General features: G+C 28.7%; 1 protein-coding gene across 5 annotated transcripts in view; it reads left to right on the top strand.

Annotated features, from left to right (window-relative positions):
- Nucleotides 1–18,052, top strand: part of LOC142330943 (facilitated trehalose transporter Tret1-like) — a 91,115-nt gene that overhangs the window by 51,335 nt on the left and 21,728 nt on the right. For all 5 annotated transcript variants that reach the window (XM_075376438.1, XM_075376428.1, XM_075376415.1 and 2 more), the window contains 4 exons: nucleotides 2,418–2,773; nucleotides 4,755–5,030; nucleotides 12,491–12,799; nucleotides 15,632–15,746. In XM_075376438.1, the coding sequence (XP_075232553.1) occupies nucleotides 2,418–2,773; nucleotides 4,755–5,030; nucleotides 12,491–12,799; nucleotides 15,632–15,746 (1,056 nt within the window). The remainder of the gene's footprint in view (nucleotides 1–2,417; nucleotides 2,774–4,754; nucleotides 5,031–12,490; nucleotides 12,800–15,631; nucleotides 15,747–18,052) is intronic.

Below are 18,052 nucleotides of genomic sequence, written 5' to 3'. Positions count from 1 at the left end.
TAATACAGAGCGTTTCATAATGTTCTTCGGAGTTCCGAAAATTCATTAAAAAAAACTATTTCACTTATAAGAATAAAACAAGTACTGTACGAAAGAGTACTTCAAATAGTTTTTTCCACATATACTAGGCAGTTAGTAAACAATTTGCTCGCTAGGCGTCGACAGTAGAGAAAGTTGCTGCCACGGGAAGCGAGAAGTCGGTTTGTGTGTTAGAATTTCACTTGTCAAAGTCAGTAATTTCACGTGCGTTCGGTTGAAATTTCAAAAGGAGCCACAAAGTTACAATTCAATTCGTATATGGTATAAACAATTCAGTGAAACTGGTTGCTTGTGCAAGCAAAAATCAACTGGTCGTCCATCAACCTCAGAAGTCAATGTCGACGTGTGCGTGCAAGTTTCATTCGCAGCCCGTGAAAATCGACTGCGGCTGCAGGCAGAGAATTAGGAATTCCGAAAACAACAGTGTGGAGTGTTCTCCGTAATCGTTTATTATGCAAACCGTACCATCTTCAATTAATCCAGCGTCTTTCTGATGGAGATAAAACATGTAGGCTCGATTTTTGTTTACAGTTACAGGAAAAGATGTTAGATGAAGCTTTTCTAAACAAGATAATTTTCAGTGATGAAGCTACTTCCATATTAGCGGCAAAGTAAACCGTCATAATGTGCGAGTTTGGGGAACTGAAAACCCACACGTTTATGTGGAACACATTCGGGATTCTCCAAAGTAAACGTTTTTTGTGCTATCTCTCCTGAGGCAGTGTACGGGCCGTTCTTTTTTTGAAAATGACAGTAACCGGCATGATATACCTGGATATGTTTCAATTATGGCTTATGCCTTAGCTGCTCAACGACTTCATTTTACAGCAAGATGGTTGTCCTGTCCATTTTCATAACGAGGTTCGACAGTACCTTAACACAACATTACCTCGGCGCTGGATAGGACGTGCGTCTGAAGAAGACATTATGCTGTGGCCACTAAGATCACCAGACCTCACGCCATCTGATTTCTTTTTCTGGGGTTACGTGAAAGATAAGGTGTTTATCCCACCAATGCCGCACGATATCGCTGAGCTAAAGGATCGCATAATCAATGCAATCTACTCTATCGAAAATGACATGTTAGAACGAGTTTGGCAAGAGCTAGACTTTCGTGTTGATGTGTGCCGTGTCACCAGAAGAGCACATATTGAACATCTATAGATTTTAACAAAAACTGTTCGATTCCCTGCATCACCTCGTACAACTTTATTTAGGTAAGTGAAATACTTTTTTTGTACTGAATTTTTGTAACTCCTAAGAACATTATGAAACGTTCTGTATAATACCAAACTGTTTCAGACAACAAAAACTTTATGAAAATTTATGGAATGAATAAATGTTATAATTATATCAGACTCAATAAATAAATAAATGTTTTGAATACACTGAGAAATATTTAATATACCTACATTTAAATGTGTAGGTTAGTTGGTCAGTATATTTATATAAAGTCATTATTATTATTATTATTATACTCAGCTATTCACCACCAAAAAAATAGATGCCAGGTTGTTGGTATTGTATTGAGAATTATAGTGCTTTATAAAGCACAATATAAATTAGAGTGCTTTATAAATAAACACAATAATTTTGTAAAATATATTTTAATTAAAAAATGAATTAATCACTAGATGTAGGTGTAAGTTTCTAAGCGGTGAACATTTTTCACTGCCTCAAAAATGTTATGCTTCAGAAAACTTTCCTAAGAAATCTTTCAAGTAATGGTAAGGTTTTGTGTAGCAACTGAAGATAGCTCGATAGATTAAACCACCTTCATGCTGATAAGCACTATTAAATAACTAAGATAACAGAATCTCCCCTTTTACAATGCATTGTGTAATTTCATTGTACTATATAAGAGCATGTCTAAGTGTGATGCCTCCATTTTATATGTAATTTTTGGGTAATTTGTTGTAATATTTCAATAAAGATTAGAATAAATGAAGACAATGACAAATAATGAACAAGAAAAAATATTTTGTATTTGAATGCGTTTGTGAAGCCCAGGATAAATAAATGAGTGATAAATATTCAAAAGGGCCCATGTCATGTGTTTTATGTTTCTAAAATATAATTTAAGATAACAGTTAGTTACCATTATACATTTCATTACCAGCACAAATAAGGAATAATTTATTTTTAATTTAGTGATATTAAATTAAGCATAAAATAAAACCAATAATAATAAAAAAAGATATTAAAATAAAATAAAAATGGATATTAAATATCCTTCCAAACCAATTTTTTGGATTGGATGAATGAGAGTAAAACGCAGCTGACTCACTACACTAATCGAATCTGTACTAGTTCTACAAAAAAATTACCTGTTGACTAATATTAATATATAATTATCACCTTTTTTTTGTTCAATGTAGGTAACCTGGCAGCATTTTCAGCTGGAAATGCCCTTACTTGGAGTTCACCAACAATTTCAAAATTACAAAAAGTTGGTGCTATCCAGTTAGAACAAGAATCATGGGTTGGTTCAACGATTGCTCTTGGTGCCAGTGTCGGTCCATTTGTTGCTGGAGCTCTTGTTGATAGAATCGGACGAAAGACAACACTACTTCTTACTTCTGTTATGTTTCTTGCTTCTTGGGCTTTAATTGCCACTTCTTTTAGTTTTGCAGAAATAAACTATCCTATAATATATATTGCTAGGGTTATAGCAGGGATGAGTGCAGGTATTACCTACACTGCAGCACCTATGTATGTTGCAGAAATTGCTGAGGTAAGTAATGTAGTTTACAATTAGAATTTTTTAAAAATTATTGTAGGTTATTACATCATGAATAAAAGTAATAGACATTTAGTGATACATAAAAATTTTACTGAATTAGTTTCTTTTAATATGTTTAATTTTTTTTTGTACAACTACCTTCTATAAATAAGAGGAGTGATTTTTGCTTTTAAGCTCCAAAAAAGGAACTTCCTTGAAAATGGTACCTTTAAAAAAAAACAAATGCTACAGACACCAAACAAGGATGTACATGTATTAGGTTCAATGATCAAAATGATTGAAAATAGACTAACAAACTGGTGTAACTACTCTCAAGATAACAAGTGCCTCACCTCAAACCTGCTAATAAAATTGAATGGTTTCCTGTTGCCTTCTCCAGTAAACCAAACATACTATCCTGCATCAACATGTCAAAACCACTGAAATAAAAATATTTAGTGATCCCTTTCATACTGTTCACTGCACTTCTAGATAAAGCAATTATGAAAAATTTCATTTTGAAAATGTGATTTTTTTTTAAATTTATAAGTATTCTGAAAAAAAAAGAATATGGTTTGCTTACATTGCCTTCAGAAATAGATAATATGTTTTTAAATATACAGTATAAATATATAGTAACAGTACACACAATGTCATTTTATCAAACTCATAAGAACTAGTTGGAAAAATCAAACTGAGCTCTTGGTTTTTATAAATTCAATTTAGAATATTTCTGGCTAACAGGCAGGTTTTGCAGTGTTTTACATATGGATGCCCTTCATGATTCCAACTTAGTGGAGGATAAAATATTAATATATTAAGATATTTACTTTTATTATGGTAATATTTAAAAAACTATTTTATTTTTCATTCGTTGAGTCTACAAGTTTTACTGATTATAGTTTATTAGGATTTTTTGATTCAATTTCAATTTGTGCCAAATTGATATATTTATCAAATTTTTTGTGTATCAAGAAAATTGTTCAGAAGTAATAATTATACAAAATTACATATTTTTTTATAACCCTTGAGAAGTTTCAGATAAAATATGAAAAACTTTTTTTATCATTTTCTTTATATAAGAATTCATTTATATTCAGATCTAATGAAAAAAACTAATTTTTTCCTCAAAAGAAGAAAAGTGTATAAATATTAATTGTTGAATATGCAGTTGAAGAAACATTGAGTAGAAATTATATCATGTAATTAGAATAAATATAAAACTGATATAATTCTAACTCTAAATCAATATTATTAATTAAGAATGACAAAAAAATTCTCTCATCGTAACAATCCTCAATATAGTATAGCATTTATCAAAATAAAGACAAGTTGAAAAGAATGTAGAACCCTTTAGGTGTGATCAAACTGCCTAATGGTCCAGTGATCCTTCTGAATATATGCAGTTATTACAGTAAAGGCTGCTGGACTGGCAAGAATTTCGGGATGCAAACAGTTCCATTAATCTTTAAGTTAGCATCCTGACTGAAAACCTAGTTAGTTAAAAATTGTGGTTGTGTGAATGTAACTATTCATACTTTTTTAATTGTTATCTGCTTTGTTTTGTCATAAAGCAGTTGATTTGTTTCATTCATCTCTGTCTAGGTTAAACATAGCAGAAAAAGCACCAACTAGTACAGCCATGTATGACATACATATTATTCATTCGTTCAGAATTTTTTTTGATTATTAAACTAAAATAATATCTTCAAAGAAATATATGAATGAAATTGTCTGTAAAGTAAAAACAGATGGAAAATTGAGCACAAAAAATGTTAAAAACTATAAAAATTAACTTAATAAGCATTTGTCATAAGCATTAATGAGCATTAATTGGAAGTTCAAAACTAACATTTACATTGGTTCAGAGTACTGCAGACCTGATTAAGATAAGATAAATTTTAGCTAAGCTAATTAACTTATTTTACTCAGCAATAAGGATCAATGAAGTAACCGGTAGAATAATAGTTACTAATTTTATTTTTCTGTCTAGGATAGTGTACGTGGTGCTTTAGGATCAGTGCTAGCATTTTTCCTATGTGCCGGTTTTTTGCTGGAATATATTGTTGGTCCTAATACCTCATTCATGGGACTTATTCTGGCTTCAGCAGCAGCACCTATTGTATTTGCAGTAAGCTTCTTCTTCATGCCAGAGTCCCCATATTACCTTATTAGTAAAAATGAAAAGGCAAAGGCCATGAGGGCCTTGCAATGGATTCGTGGTGTTAGTGATGCAAATTACATACAAAAAGAACTTTCAGAGATACAAGTAAGTGAAGAAGATTAGCTTTATTTAATACACGGCAACCTAGTTAAATATATCAGTTAAATATATCCTAACAAATTTATCTGTATATTTCTTTATAACAGCTTATTTATTGTTATTAACCTGTCTGTTACATTGGTCAACATAAAATTTGGAACTGAAAAGAGAGTAGGTGTATTTTATATGCATAGTATTTTATGTGCTGAATCTGAATATGTATTCTGAAACAACCCATTACGTAACATTCTTAAGTTACAACCCCTTAAATTTATTTGTTCTGTCATTCTTGGCATAATCAATACAAATAAGTTAGTACATCTGTACATTTGCTTATTGACATTTGATTTACATTGCGATGTATGCTATACACCTACATTTGATTCGTAACAGTCAAATGATACCATTTCATGTCAAGCCAGACATATATAGACATTTCAGTGAGTAACCCACTGGGTTGGTCTAGTGGTGTGAATGCATCTTCCCAAATCAGCTGATTTGGAAGTCGAGAGTTCCAGTGTTCAAGTCCTAGTAAAATCAGTTATTTTTGTACGGATTTGAATACTAGATCGTGGATACCAGTGTTCTTTGGTGGTTTGGTTTCAATTAACCTTACATCTCAGGAATGGTCGATCTGAGACTCTAGATTACTGCACTTATATATATCATCCTTATTCATCCTCTGAAGTAATATCTGAACAGTAATTACTGGAGGCTAAACAGGAAGAAGAAAAGACATGTCAGTGAGTAATTCAACGTGATGACATTTTCTTCAGTATGAATTCTGCTGATATGACTTGCTGGATTCTTTAGTTGTGGTAGTGGATTTATCATACAGATACCATAAAGATTGTTCTATAAGTGATGTCATAAATTTAGTGAAAGATTTTTATGACAGAACAACTTTTTGTATTATTTTATTGAATATCAAGATTTCTTAAGTTGTGTGTGTTTCACCCTGTGTTTTATTGCACTCCATGGTTTTATGAAGTATTTTAACTTTTAAGTATTTATAAATTAAAACTTATTATTTTTATAATTAAGTAAGTATTTCTCTAATATTTCAGTTTACTTTCATTCATTAAAACATTCTGAATTTTACAATGAATGAAAATCAGGCTTGTAAAAATTCTACAAATATTTTTTGTTACGTTCGCAGAGAATTCATCACGAAAAGTCAATGAAAACCAATATAGAATCTCTGAAAACTGCTTTCAAATATTATTTTGACTGTTCCTTGAGAGACCAAGATAAATCCTGGGCTCCACATGTAGTATGCATTAAGTACTAGGTTATACTAATCCAGTGGTTAAAAGGAAAAAAAAAGAGTATTTGCCTCTTGGCATACCTATGATTTGGTAAGAGCTTACTAACCATTATGCTGATTGCTATTTTTGCTTAACAAATTTTATTGGTTTCGATTCAAAAAATAAAAGCAGTATTGTATACCGCTGTATTGTTCGAATCGCCATATTGTTCCTTCAGCTGTGAGATCAGTACTTCATGGTGTTGATTTACTGATTCCTATTACTCCAACTTCTTGGAAAGAAATTTCCGATTCCTCAGAAGGCTCAACCGATGAATCGTCAACTATTAAACAAGATATTAAAATTTCAGTATATAAAAATCAAAACAAAAATTTACTGAAAAACTTTAGAAGAGATGATTTAATTAGTTCCTGCCATGATGTTAGGGGGCTAATATCTGAACTGGACATTGAATATGTTATTAATGATTGGCGTTTATTTATAGATTAATCAAAAAGAAGCTTAAAGGCAGTGTTGTTTCATAACTCAAATAACTATACTGGTATAGCAAATACTGGTATACTGGTATAATAAATATACTGGTAGCATATGCTTTAGGAATGAAAGAAACAATGAAAGTATGACAAACATTTTAAAATCTATTAAGTATGATGAACAATCATAGCAAATCATTGCTGACCTGAAAGCGATAAGGCTTCTTCTCTGTCTCCAGAGTGACTTTAAAAAATACATGTGTTTCTTGTGTTTGTGGGGTAGTCGGATTACAGATAAACACCATGCAGTTAAAGACTGGCCAAAAAGAAATCAGTTTACCTCAGGAAAGGAAAATGTCAATATTCCCCTTGTCAAAGCAGATCGTATTATTTTACCATCTCTGCATATAAAACTAGGCCTGATGAATAATTTTGTAAAAGCATTAGATAAAGATGGAGACGGCTTCAAATATTTAACTGAGGTTTTTCACAATTAAGTGAAGCCAAATTAAAAGAGGAAATATTCAATGGGCCACAAATAAGAAAATTAATTCGTGAAAATATATTTGACAGAAAACTTCATTCTAAAGAACTAGCAGCATGGACATTCAAAGATGCCATTACTGGTTTTTTTTTTTAAACAGAAAAGCCGAAAACCATGATCAGCTTATTGAACTACAAAGATTTAGGCTGCAAAATGTCACTGAAAATTCATTTTTTACATTCTCATTTGGACTTTTTCCCTTTAAACTTGGGTGACATCAACAACAAACAAGGAGAAATGTTCCACCAAGATATATTGCAGACAGAACAACATTATCAAGGAAGATGGGATGAATCTATGATGAGTGACTTCTGTTGGATGACATAAAGAGAAGACTTCACTGAACACAAAAGCCAGGTAAGAAAAAAGAAATTAAGATAAACGTAAATGTATGCAAAATAAAGGTAGAAATTTTGACTGTAATTATTTTTATTATTTTTGTATTCTATTATTTAAGAAGTTTTTCAGTATTTTAAAGGGTCATAACTAAAAATCTGAGGGTGATGAAGAAAAACTGATTTCATTTAAAGATTCAGCATAAAAAAATCATTCTATTTCACTTACTTTTATCTCAGTTCCAAATTATTATTTTTTTTTTGTTGACCTGTGTTTATTTATATTAATAATTCATAACAGTTGTACTGAATGTTGTAAATCATTCATAACCTGTCGACTAACATCCAAACTCATCATTTTATTTTCATTGCATGCAAACATCTATAGAACTCTAGAGGTGAACTCTTTTACAATCGATTTTAGGATGCAGCTGAATTAAATAAATATTAATGTATTGAAATATTAATTTATAATAATATTAATTAACCCTTAAGTAGTCACGCTACGTAAAGTCATGAAACTGGTCGCGTGGTGTATGCTGTCCACCAACACACCACAGCCTATTCTTTTCACTTTTAACAAGTGTGTATTTCATATTTTTTAACGGTTATGTTTTTTCATATAATTATATTATTTTTTGTTATAATGTTTAAGTATTTTGTTGATTAATGTTTTTCTCATTGTATGGGCACAATTGTTTTTTTTATCATAGTAGTTCATCGTAATATTACTTTTTTATTTCTATATTTTACAACTAATATTACTAAATAAACAATACAAAATATTACTAGGATTTCTGAATTACTTAGGGTATACATTAAAAATATAAGGCCTCATATTTTATATTCCGTGATACACAATTTTTGTAATGATTTATCTGAATCATTCTTCTTTAGTTCTACTTCAATAAAAGTATAAGTATTTGTAATGAAAATTTTATTTTGAGTCATCTGAATCTGCACAAGTCATTAGTGCAGATAGTGCAACACATGTAATTAGTTACTGCGATGTGTTTATTACAAGAAAAATGATTGCAATTTGTCAGTTTGTCCAAAGGATTCATTAATTATTTTTTGATAGTCCACAAATCACACACCGACCTTTGCGCTTTGGGGCCTCATACGGTTCCTCACGTTGAATGGCTCTGTCCCTACTATGATTTCCATGATTGATTTGATGTGCAAGCGCAATGTTTTGATGACTTGCCTTCGTTGGATATGGGATTTTACTAAACCGAGAGCTAGATTCTTCAAAAAAATTCTCCGTACAGTGGTTTTGTACAGTTTTACTGCATTAAATAATATGCTACAATTTATTCTTGCAATATTTAGTAATGCAAAGTATAAGGCCACTTCGAATCCGATGCGATGTTTAGTAGGACCCACACATTTGATCCACAGTATCTACACCACCTTTCGTCATATTGTAGTTGCATATAATGTATGGTTTACCAGTTGCTTCATTATTTCATGGCTGTGTCATTGTGCATTGTTGAAATCAAAATAACTGCCTTACGTTTTTTGGGAACATATGTCACTAAAGTTATGTTTCTTTGAAATCCGAATAAGGATGTTCCGACTTCACGATCTTTAGTTGTTAAAAATTCTATTGGAATTTCTTGTTTGTTGCGCCTAAGAGTTCCACAAAACTAATCCCATCTTCAAGTAATGACTTTGTAAGTGGAAACTGGAATATCAGTTGCCACGTGTGAGATTTCTAGGTGAATGTTTAAGATGGTCTAATAATCTATGCACAATGCTACACGGAGTATGGTCAACTCTACATTGCCCTTCTGGCTGTAATCCGCAATAAACTTCAATATTATTAGTATAATACGTTTCTGAATCAACTGAAGTGAAAATCTTTAATCCATATTTGGCGGATTTCTTGGGTAAGTACTGTATAAAACTGCACCAACCTCGAAATAGTTCTAATTTTTCGTCAATTGTTATAAAATCCCCAGCTGAATAGGATTTTTTACTATTGATCGTGAATTGATCTAAGAATTTTTTCAATGAAGCCAATTTATTGGCTTTCTTCCTTTTCAGTCTCGTACTTTTATCGTCAAATCTGATGGCTGTAAGCAAAAATAGAAATCGTTTCAATGACATTACGCCATGGAAAATTTCTATGTCAATATCATCAGAAGTCCAAATTTCTTCTAAATTGGTGTGATTTGCTTTCTTTGAAGCTAATAGGTATAATTGTCCAATAAAAGCCATAAACTGATTTCTTGGTTCTCTGTTCTTTTGCATTGGCCATCTCTTGTACATAATTTTAGTGAAAAAATCTTCATTTTCTTCAGACCAAATTTCATTTTCCTCATCCTTGTTTGTTTGATCAGTATCATGATCACTTTCTTCAGTATTTTCCACTTTTGAATTAGTGGTATCGTCAAATTCATTGTCTTTCTTACTCTCGGATATTTCTTCTAATACAATGGCCATCTGGTCATCTTTTACAATTTCCCAATCCCTATCAAAGAAAATCTCTTTTAATTATCATTCTTCTAAATTATAATTAATAAATTTAAATATATTCTTTTAAACCTTTTAAATTGAAAAAATAGAGTTCTAAAATCATAATTTTTATAAACCTATAAAAATAAAGTAATGGTATCTTAGAAATAAGCTTTTATCGGACAGCTAACCACATCTGATGATTTTTTGGAAACTGCAGATCTATCAGAAAATAAATTATGTTATAGATGGTTATGGTTTGAATAAATTTACTGTACTTACATAATATGTTGCGTGGCGTATAAAGTACACCAAAGGTGTAGACACAATACAATTTCTCTACAATAACAAAATTTAACGAATCCACACTACTTCCACACACACAAACAGGTTGAAAACGTACTAGTTACATGAATGGGCAGGATACAGTATAGCAGGGTTGCCAACCATCCCAATCATGAAGTTGGTATGGCATATACAGTACGCCACGTGATTACTTAAGGGTTAAGTATACCCTTGAAAAAAATTGGTTAAACTTTTCAATAAACCATTGTTAACTCCAGTGATTAGGATTGTGAGTGAGAAGTGAATGCTAACATGATCATCTGATATGTTCCTTATCAAAAATTGAAGCATAAATAAATGAAATTAGAAACATTCCTTCTATTATTATGTATTTTACATTTATGGTCAGTCTAATCAGCTTTTATTAAAAAAATAATCTTTAAGTTATTCATTTACTAAAATATGTTTAATAATTGACCTTAACCTGTTTTTGATGTTTTTCGTCACAGACTTGGTTTCCTTAAATTATTAAAAATTTACAATGTAGTTTTTATTTTGAGTACTAGATGTCATATTTTTTTAAAAGTATACTAACAGATTTCATCAATTTAAAACTTCTAAAATACAATTTAAGTTTGTCACTCTCCTACAAACTTATAAATTATGTAACTAACATATTAAAATAGAGTAGATTATTTTCCAACTTACTTTCTTTTAGTCTAGTGTTCACCTTCTCATCACCAAATACACATTTTGTGTAAGGTAATTCAAAAATTATTTGTAATGTTTGGTAGCTTCATCAATACATAACCTGTGCACGAATTTATTTTAATATTTACCTCTGCAAAAATGCATCAGCATTTAGTTCAAAGAATTGAAAAATACCTTAAAATTGGCTGTATATATTTAAAAGGTGACTTTTACAACCTACCAATATAAGCAGTAGTCTCTCGTAATAAATATAAGACTGATTTTTTAATGACCATTTTTTGTTTAAATACTTATTCATAAAGAATAATTATGGCATACTCTAAACAGTGGAGATATATACAACACAATTATTTCAATAATATTCAAATTTTTTTTCCAAAGTTTAAAGGTAAAATCAACATTTATCTTAATAGAGAATCTTTACTTGAGTACTCAAACATTTGCAATTTAAGATTTTTTTTACAATAAGCTGTAACATACTGATATTAATTTTGATTGTTTTAATGTCATCCTCTTTTAAACCATACTCAATAGTAATTAATACAAGAGGAAAAGGGTCATTAATACAATTCAATTTATGTTTTATTATATTTTTTAAACAATGCACAAAAACAAATCGTAACAACACATGTTTCTGTGCATTACTTTTTCCCTCATATCATAGGTGCTGTCATGACAGTACCTAACAAGACAGTAAAAAATAAAAATAAAAATTTTACAAGGCAGTAAAAAATAGGTATTTGGTTTACACAGATTGTAACAGTCCTTGTAAAAAAATTGTTCAAACAGGTTTTTTAATTTATCATCACTGATACATAAAAACTGAAGCACAATTTCAAAAATCTTCTTCATATAGAGTTTATCCTCTTGGATTTTACTTTGGTAGATGTCAAAATTCACCAGGTAGGCATCACATCTTAACTTAATCTTGTAAATCTTCCTTTGATACATTTTTATACCTCTGACATCAAAACGCCAAATTATTCCAGTAGTTATTTAAATAAATTACTTTTATAAAAGAATAATTAAAATAAAATCATTTCTTGTCTTTCCTAAAAATCAAGTCCAAAATTCTGAAAACAAATTAACTTAATACTAATTTAATTGCAGCTCAAGTATGACATTATATTAATACTGTTGTCTCAAAGAATTCTAAGGAAATGCAGTTCTTCTCATTCACACATTGTACTTGCTGCAAGCACACTTCTTAAGTTCTTGTTTTTGGTTAAGGAAGTTACTTTTTTCTATCTAGAATTATTCACAACTAGGAAGCACATAATTCATTTATAATATTAATGAAATACAAGAGTAAGTAAACTTAATTAAGTATAATTATTAAATAGGGCTGTGTATTAAATTATATGTGATTTTACTATCATTTTTTTTACAGTCTTCTGTCAGTGAAGCAGCAACTCAAAAATCAGGAATAACAGAGTTAATAGCCACAAAAGGAAATATTAAAGCACTTTATTTGAGCTGTGGTTTAGTTGCTTTCCAACAACTTAGTGGAATAAATGTAGTTTTGTTCTACAGTGAACCAATATTTGAAGCCACTGGAGCCAGTTTAGATGCTAGTGTTTGCAGTATTGCTGTAGGAGCAGTAATGGTTTTCGCTGCTGGTATTGCTCCTCCTTTGGCAAAATGCCTTGGCATGAAGATGTTGCTAATAATTTCTGCTATTGGAATGGCCATATGTCAGGTAAAAGGAACATTCATTAATCTTCATATGCTACTCGTAAAATTATAAAAACAAAAGATTTTTTAGGTAATAAAACTTTTTTTTTTTAATTAACTAAAATATCATCAAAACAAATTTATTTTGCCACTTCTATTACAAATTTTTTATTATTCAGACTTCTTATTTAGTAAAGTTATGTACTTAGTAAAACAGAAAACAAACAAAAAATTTATTTTTCGGGATTTTGATTTTTTTCAGGATGATGACTAAATTGTTTTCACAGTAATGAGAAATGATGATGAAATTTCATTTCACTGTTTTCTGTCATGCTATCATGTAATCACAGTTCTTCTTTTTTGTAGCAAAGATTAATTTTATTTGTATCATATTTTAAACTAACAGAATATGTATTCCAACTAGCTGAAACATATTTTGCAGAATACAGAATTGTATTCTGGGTGGTCAGTGTCTCTAGTAACAGTTTTCCAACGTTACACAATTTTATTGAATTGAAGTAGAACAAAACTATGGTAAGGTTAAAAAGATTACAATTTGAAATATGAAACAAGCTCTTTATCAAAGAGTCCTCTTTTGATCTTTGAAATAAATTTTAGAGAATCTTTCTTCTTAGTCAGTCTCTAATACTTAAATATCTATAATTTTGCAAGTCTTGAAGTCTTTAAGAGAGATATGATATTTTTGGTCATCAAAACCCCATTTTTTCAACCCGCCTGGGCCAATGGTTGGTGATATCAAAAAACTGTACTTAGATAAATTTTAGGCCCTTATCCAAATAATAGTAGGAACTTTAAATGAATTCAATATTTTACTTAATAAGAAAGTTATAGCGATATTTTGTTGTTTTTTTAAAAACCCCCCATTTCCACCCTCATGGTCCGATTTTGCCCATTAACAAACTCAACCAAGATTTTGGGTTGTTATATTTTATGTATCAATTTGAAAGTGATTGGCGCAAAATTACAGCAGTTATTGTGTTCACAAGAAAGTGAACACAATATATATATATATATATATATATAATATAATATATAAACTTAGCATAAACAAAATTTTTTTGTTATTGTATTTGTCCATATTCCCCTCTGTACTAATATCTCAAAGACAAACGTATAAAAACTGTTTACCACTAAGAGTACAGAATTTGATAATGCTTCGTACCTCATGCTTATTATTTTTTCCTAATAGCACTTTTGAGGTTTTCCCTCATCATCAGTTAAAATTTTTCTTCCAAATCACACATTAAATTCAAACCTTTCAAATTATAACATATAAAAATATGAAGCCTAAATATTAAAAAAATGTAAAATTAAAAAATTAAACATTTTTTTTATTATGTGGCTAGCCATACATACACTACCGCACTGAAGTAATTTAAATTGTATAAATGTGCTGCTATCTAACACGATTTTGATAAGAAAGTCATCAAATTCTGTCTGTAAATTAATAAAATTAAACTTTTGTATATATATGTATATAATATTTTTCCACTAAGTTATATTTAATTTTTTTATTATTATTATTATCACACCCTTTTACAATTTCTACTATTTTTAAATTTGTATCCAAATCAGTGATTGAATGTTTATTGATTATTAAATGGTCTGCAAGATTGGAGAACCTTAACTTGTTGTTTTAATAAGATCTAACATTTTCTGCAAACCTTGCCCTAAATGATCTACTAGTTTTCCCAATATAAATTTTGTTACAATCATTGCATGTTATTTTATAGATACCACACAAATTATTATAATTCATTAGTTACGATTCTCCAATCTTTCACACCATTTAATATTCAATAAACATTCAATCATTGATTTGGATACAAATTTAAATATAGTAGAAATTGTAAAAGGGTGTGATAATAATAAAAAATTTAATATTTTGGAAAAATATTATATATACAAGAATAGACAAAAGTTTAATTTTATTAATGTATAGACAGAATTTGATGACTTTCTTATAAAAACCATGTTAGATAGCAGTACATTTATATAATTTAAATAAATTCAAATAACTTCAGTACAGTATGGTATGAGTGGCTAGCCAGATTAAAAAATTTTTAATTTTATATTTTTTTAATATTTATGACTACATATTTTTATATGTTATAATTTTAATAGTTTGAATTTAATGTGTGATTTGGATGAAAAAGTTTAACTGATGATAAGGGAAAACATCAAAAGTACTATTACAAAAAAATAATAAGCAGAAGGTAGACAGACGTATTATCAAATTCTGTACTCTTAGTGGTAAACTGTTTTTATACTTTTGTCTTTGATATATACGTATGTATATAGAAACTTTTGAACTGACAGTGGTTTTGGGGTCTGGGGGATGTGAAATGTGAAGATATGTCAAAATTTTCTGGAAGCCGAATCATTGTACTCATTACAGTAGATAGCTTTCTTATGAAATCTTCCTAAAAGCCTGGTTTTTGTAGATCTGTAGACATTATTTTATCAGCTGATCTTGAGAATCAATAGTGAATAGACCCTCAGAAACCAACATAATTCCTCTTATCTCCTCTTTTATTATTAATTTAATCTTCTTAGAAATTGAAAATGATTGTAACAGAACTCAAGATATGATCCACAAGATATTGAAGTCAAAATACACTCCGGTCAAGCTAAAATTAAACTTTAATTTTTATTAATTAGATGTCTTGGGCATCACTATTAATATAAAAATTTTGTGAGATAAAGGAGCTTCTTTGAGCTTCAGTACTATTTTTTTAGTGAGCTTTCTGGTAGAAATACAGAATATTTCTAAATTAGTTATACAAAAGTAATCTTTAATAATTCAATGTAGAGTTTGTTTTTAAATTTTTTTTAGGGTGTTCTTGGTCTGTTTTTCTTCATAAAGAAAAATAATCCAGATATTGACATTCCTGGATGGAACTTACTACCTCTTGGTAGTATGGTTATTTATATTATTACATATTGTTTAGGTGAGTTGAAATTTATTTGACAAATATAGTTAAGATAATATTTTGAAAAAATATACATAATTACATATATTTTTTTTAATAAATTTATATATATTTTTACTTTTAACAGAAAATCCTCTAGAAAAGTTTTTTTTATCAAAACTTATGAAAAGATGTTATGTCTTTTTTTATTTTTCATTGAATTTAAAATAGGAAATAGTATTTAAGCTATAGTGCAGCAATATTTTTCTGTTCAAGCCTTCCTCATGATCAAATAAAAAAATTTGGATGATTCTTTTATATTTTATAGAAAGTAGTTGGTTTCACAAAATTTTTCCATGTAGTGAAAGATTTTTTTTTTATCAAAATTCATATTGTAACAAAATATTTTTTCATGTTTCCTTATTTTTTATAATGATCATTAATTAATGATGGCTAAATCGTAGTAACACAACTGAAATCATTCTGTGTTTAAAAGTATTTTCATATATAAATTCAAAAGGTATTTGGAAAACTTGTGGTAAAAGTATTTATAATATTCCCATGTTTCAGTCAGTGTCTTTTCTTATCTAGGTAGCAATCTCTTTATGACATTTCCCTGCAGTTCTTTTTTTTATTTTTTCAAGATGAAGGTTTTTTCTTTAATATTTTTTTTATAAATGGCTTGTTTTAACTTTTTAATGGTTTACCTGACTTAAGTCCATAACCACTAATTTGTTTTGCTCCTTTCATTACTTTATTTGACTATAGTTTTTGTTTAATAATAACAGTGTTTTGTAAGGCTAAACACATTTTTTATTAAAATTCAATGATATAAAAAAATATATAACTGACTGACAAAACCAACCTTAAGTAAGAAAATAATGCTTTCTCAATTCTTTAAATTTTAACTTTTTGAAGTTGAGTTATTCCCAACTAAAAAATTAAAATATAAAATAGAATTGAAAAAGTGTTATTTTTTTAGGTTTTTTTAAAATTAGTTTTTTGTTTTAAAATCAGTTTTACACAGAAACTTTTACTTTTTCAAAAGTAAAACTTTACTTTTTCGAATTCATTTATTCATAAATAAATCTGAAAGAAAAATTAGAAACATTTATTAAGTTTTTGAAAAGTTTTACCACTTTTTTGACATGATTGTCAATAAATTGTTTTAAATTATTTTGATATGCTCTTTGAGGTTATAATTAATAGATTACTGGTTGAATACTGATGAAAAATTGATTTCGTAAAGAGTAAATATGATATTTATTTTTTTATTTTATTTTGAAAAACTTTTTATACCATAAAAATTCAGTAGCATAGATATGATGAACTAATCATATCAAAAGACATATTCATAAGTTATGATAATAATAGATTGCAGAAATTTTTACTGTAGTTTAAATACTAATTGCTAACAGAACAAATATCACATGTAAAATTTATCTACTTATTAATTATCCACTGTTAACGAACTATATCCTCATCACCACTTAGACAAAGATTAAGAAAGTGAAGAAACATTTTGAAAACAACCGATTTTTAGTTGTTTTCACCTGTTGAAGTTGAAATTAAAAATAAATATTAGCCCTTCATAAATGTATGAAAATACAAATCACAAATTTTATTTGTGGAGTTCTGTGCTCGTTAAACTGTCTCATTCATACCCAATCTACTTTAAATGCACTTTACATAAAAATTAAATGTATATAAATTGAATACACTTATTTACTAGATTAATTATTGTTCCCTAAAACTCAATTAATGTTAGTAAAGTAATTAATGCTCTCAAAGTGATAAACTAAACATTGATGATTATGTAAACAAAAATTATGAAATTTCAGTAAAAAAACTATTAAAATATACTTATGATGTATAATATACAACTTATTTTCAAATTGATGGTAGTCATTGTTTCAGAGGATTTTTCAGAACTCATTAAGAAGTAACTCCTACTTCATTAGTACCGCTTCTTAAAATTAGTAATTTTAAGCGTTGTCATGTGAATTGTTAAACATAATCATTCTGTTCAATGAAATTTATGTATGTTGTTTTTTTCATATGACTTATTATTATGACGTCATATATTTTTGTAATCTTTACTGACTCTCAAGCCTCTCAAGTATAAAACAATAATTTTAAATGATTTTATTTTATTTTTTACTTCTTTTGGTACTGAGGTTTTGAAAAATGTAGTATTTGTTTTTTTTTTAATTTTATTTTATAAAATATTTTAATTTATTTTTGATGAGAATTATTAATTTGTTATAAATACCTGATAATATATGTACTTATCATGTACTGCTTTTACATATAGAATCTTCTCTTAAACATTTTTTGTCATGTTA

The sequence above is a fragment of the Lycorma delicatula genome, chromosome 1 (assembly GCF_047948215.1).
Source record: "Lycorma delicatula isolate Av1 chromosome 1, ASM4794821v1, whole genome shotgun sequence".
Classification (NCBI taxonomy): Eukaryota; Metazoa; Arthropoda; class Insecta; order Hemiptera; family Fulgoridae; genus Lycorma; species Lycorma delicatula.
Note: the sequence above shows the minus strand (reverse complement) of the source record. Positions and strands in the feature narration are given on the sequence as shown.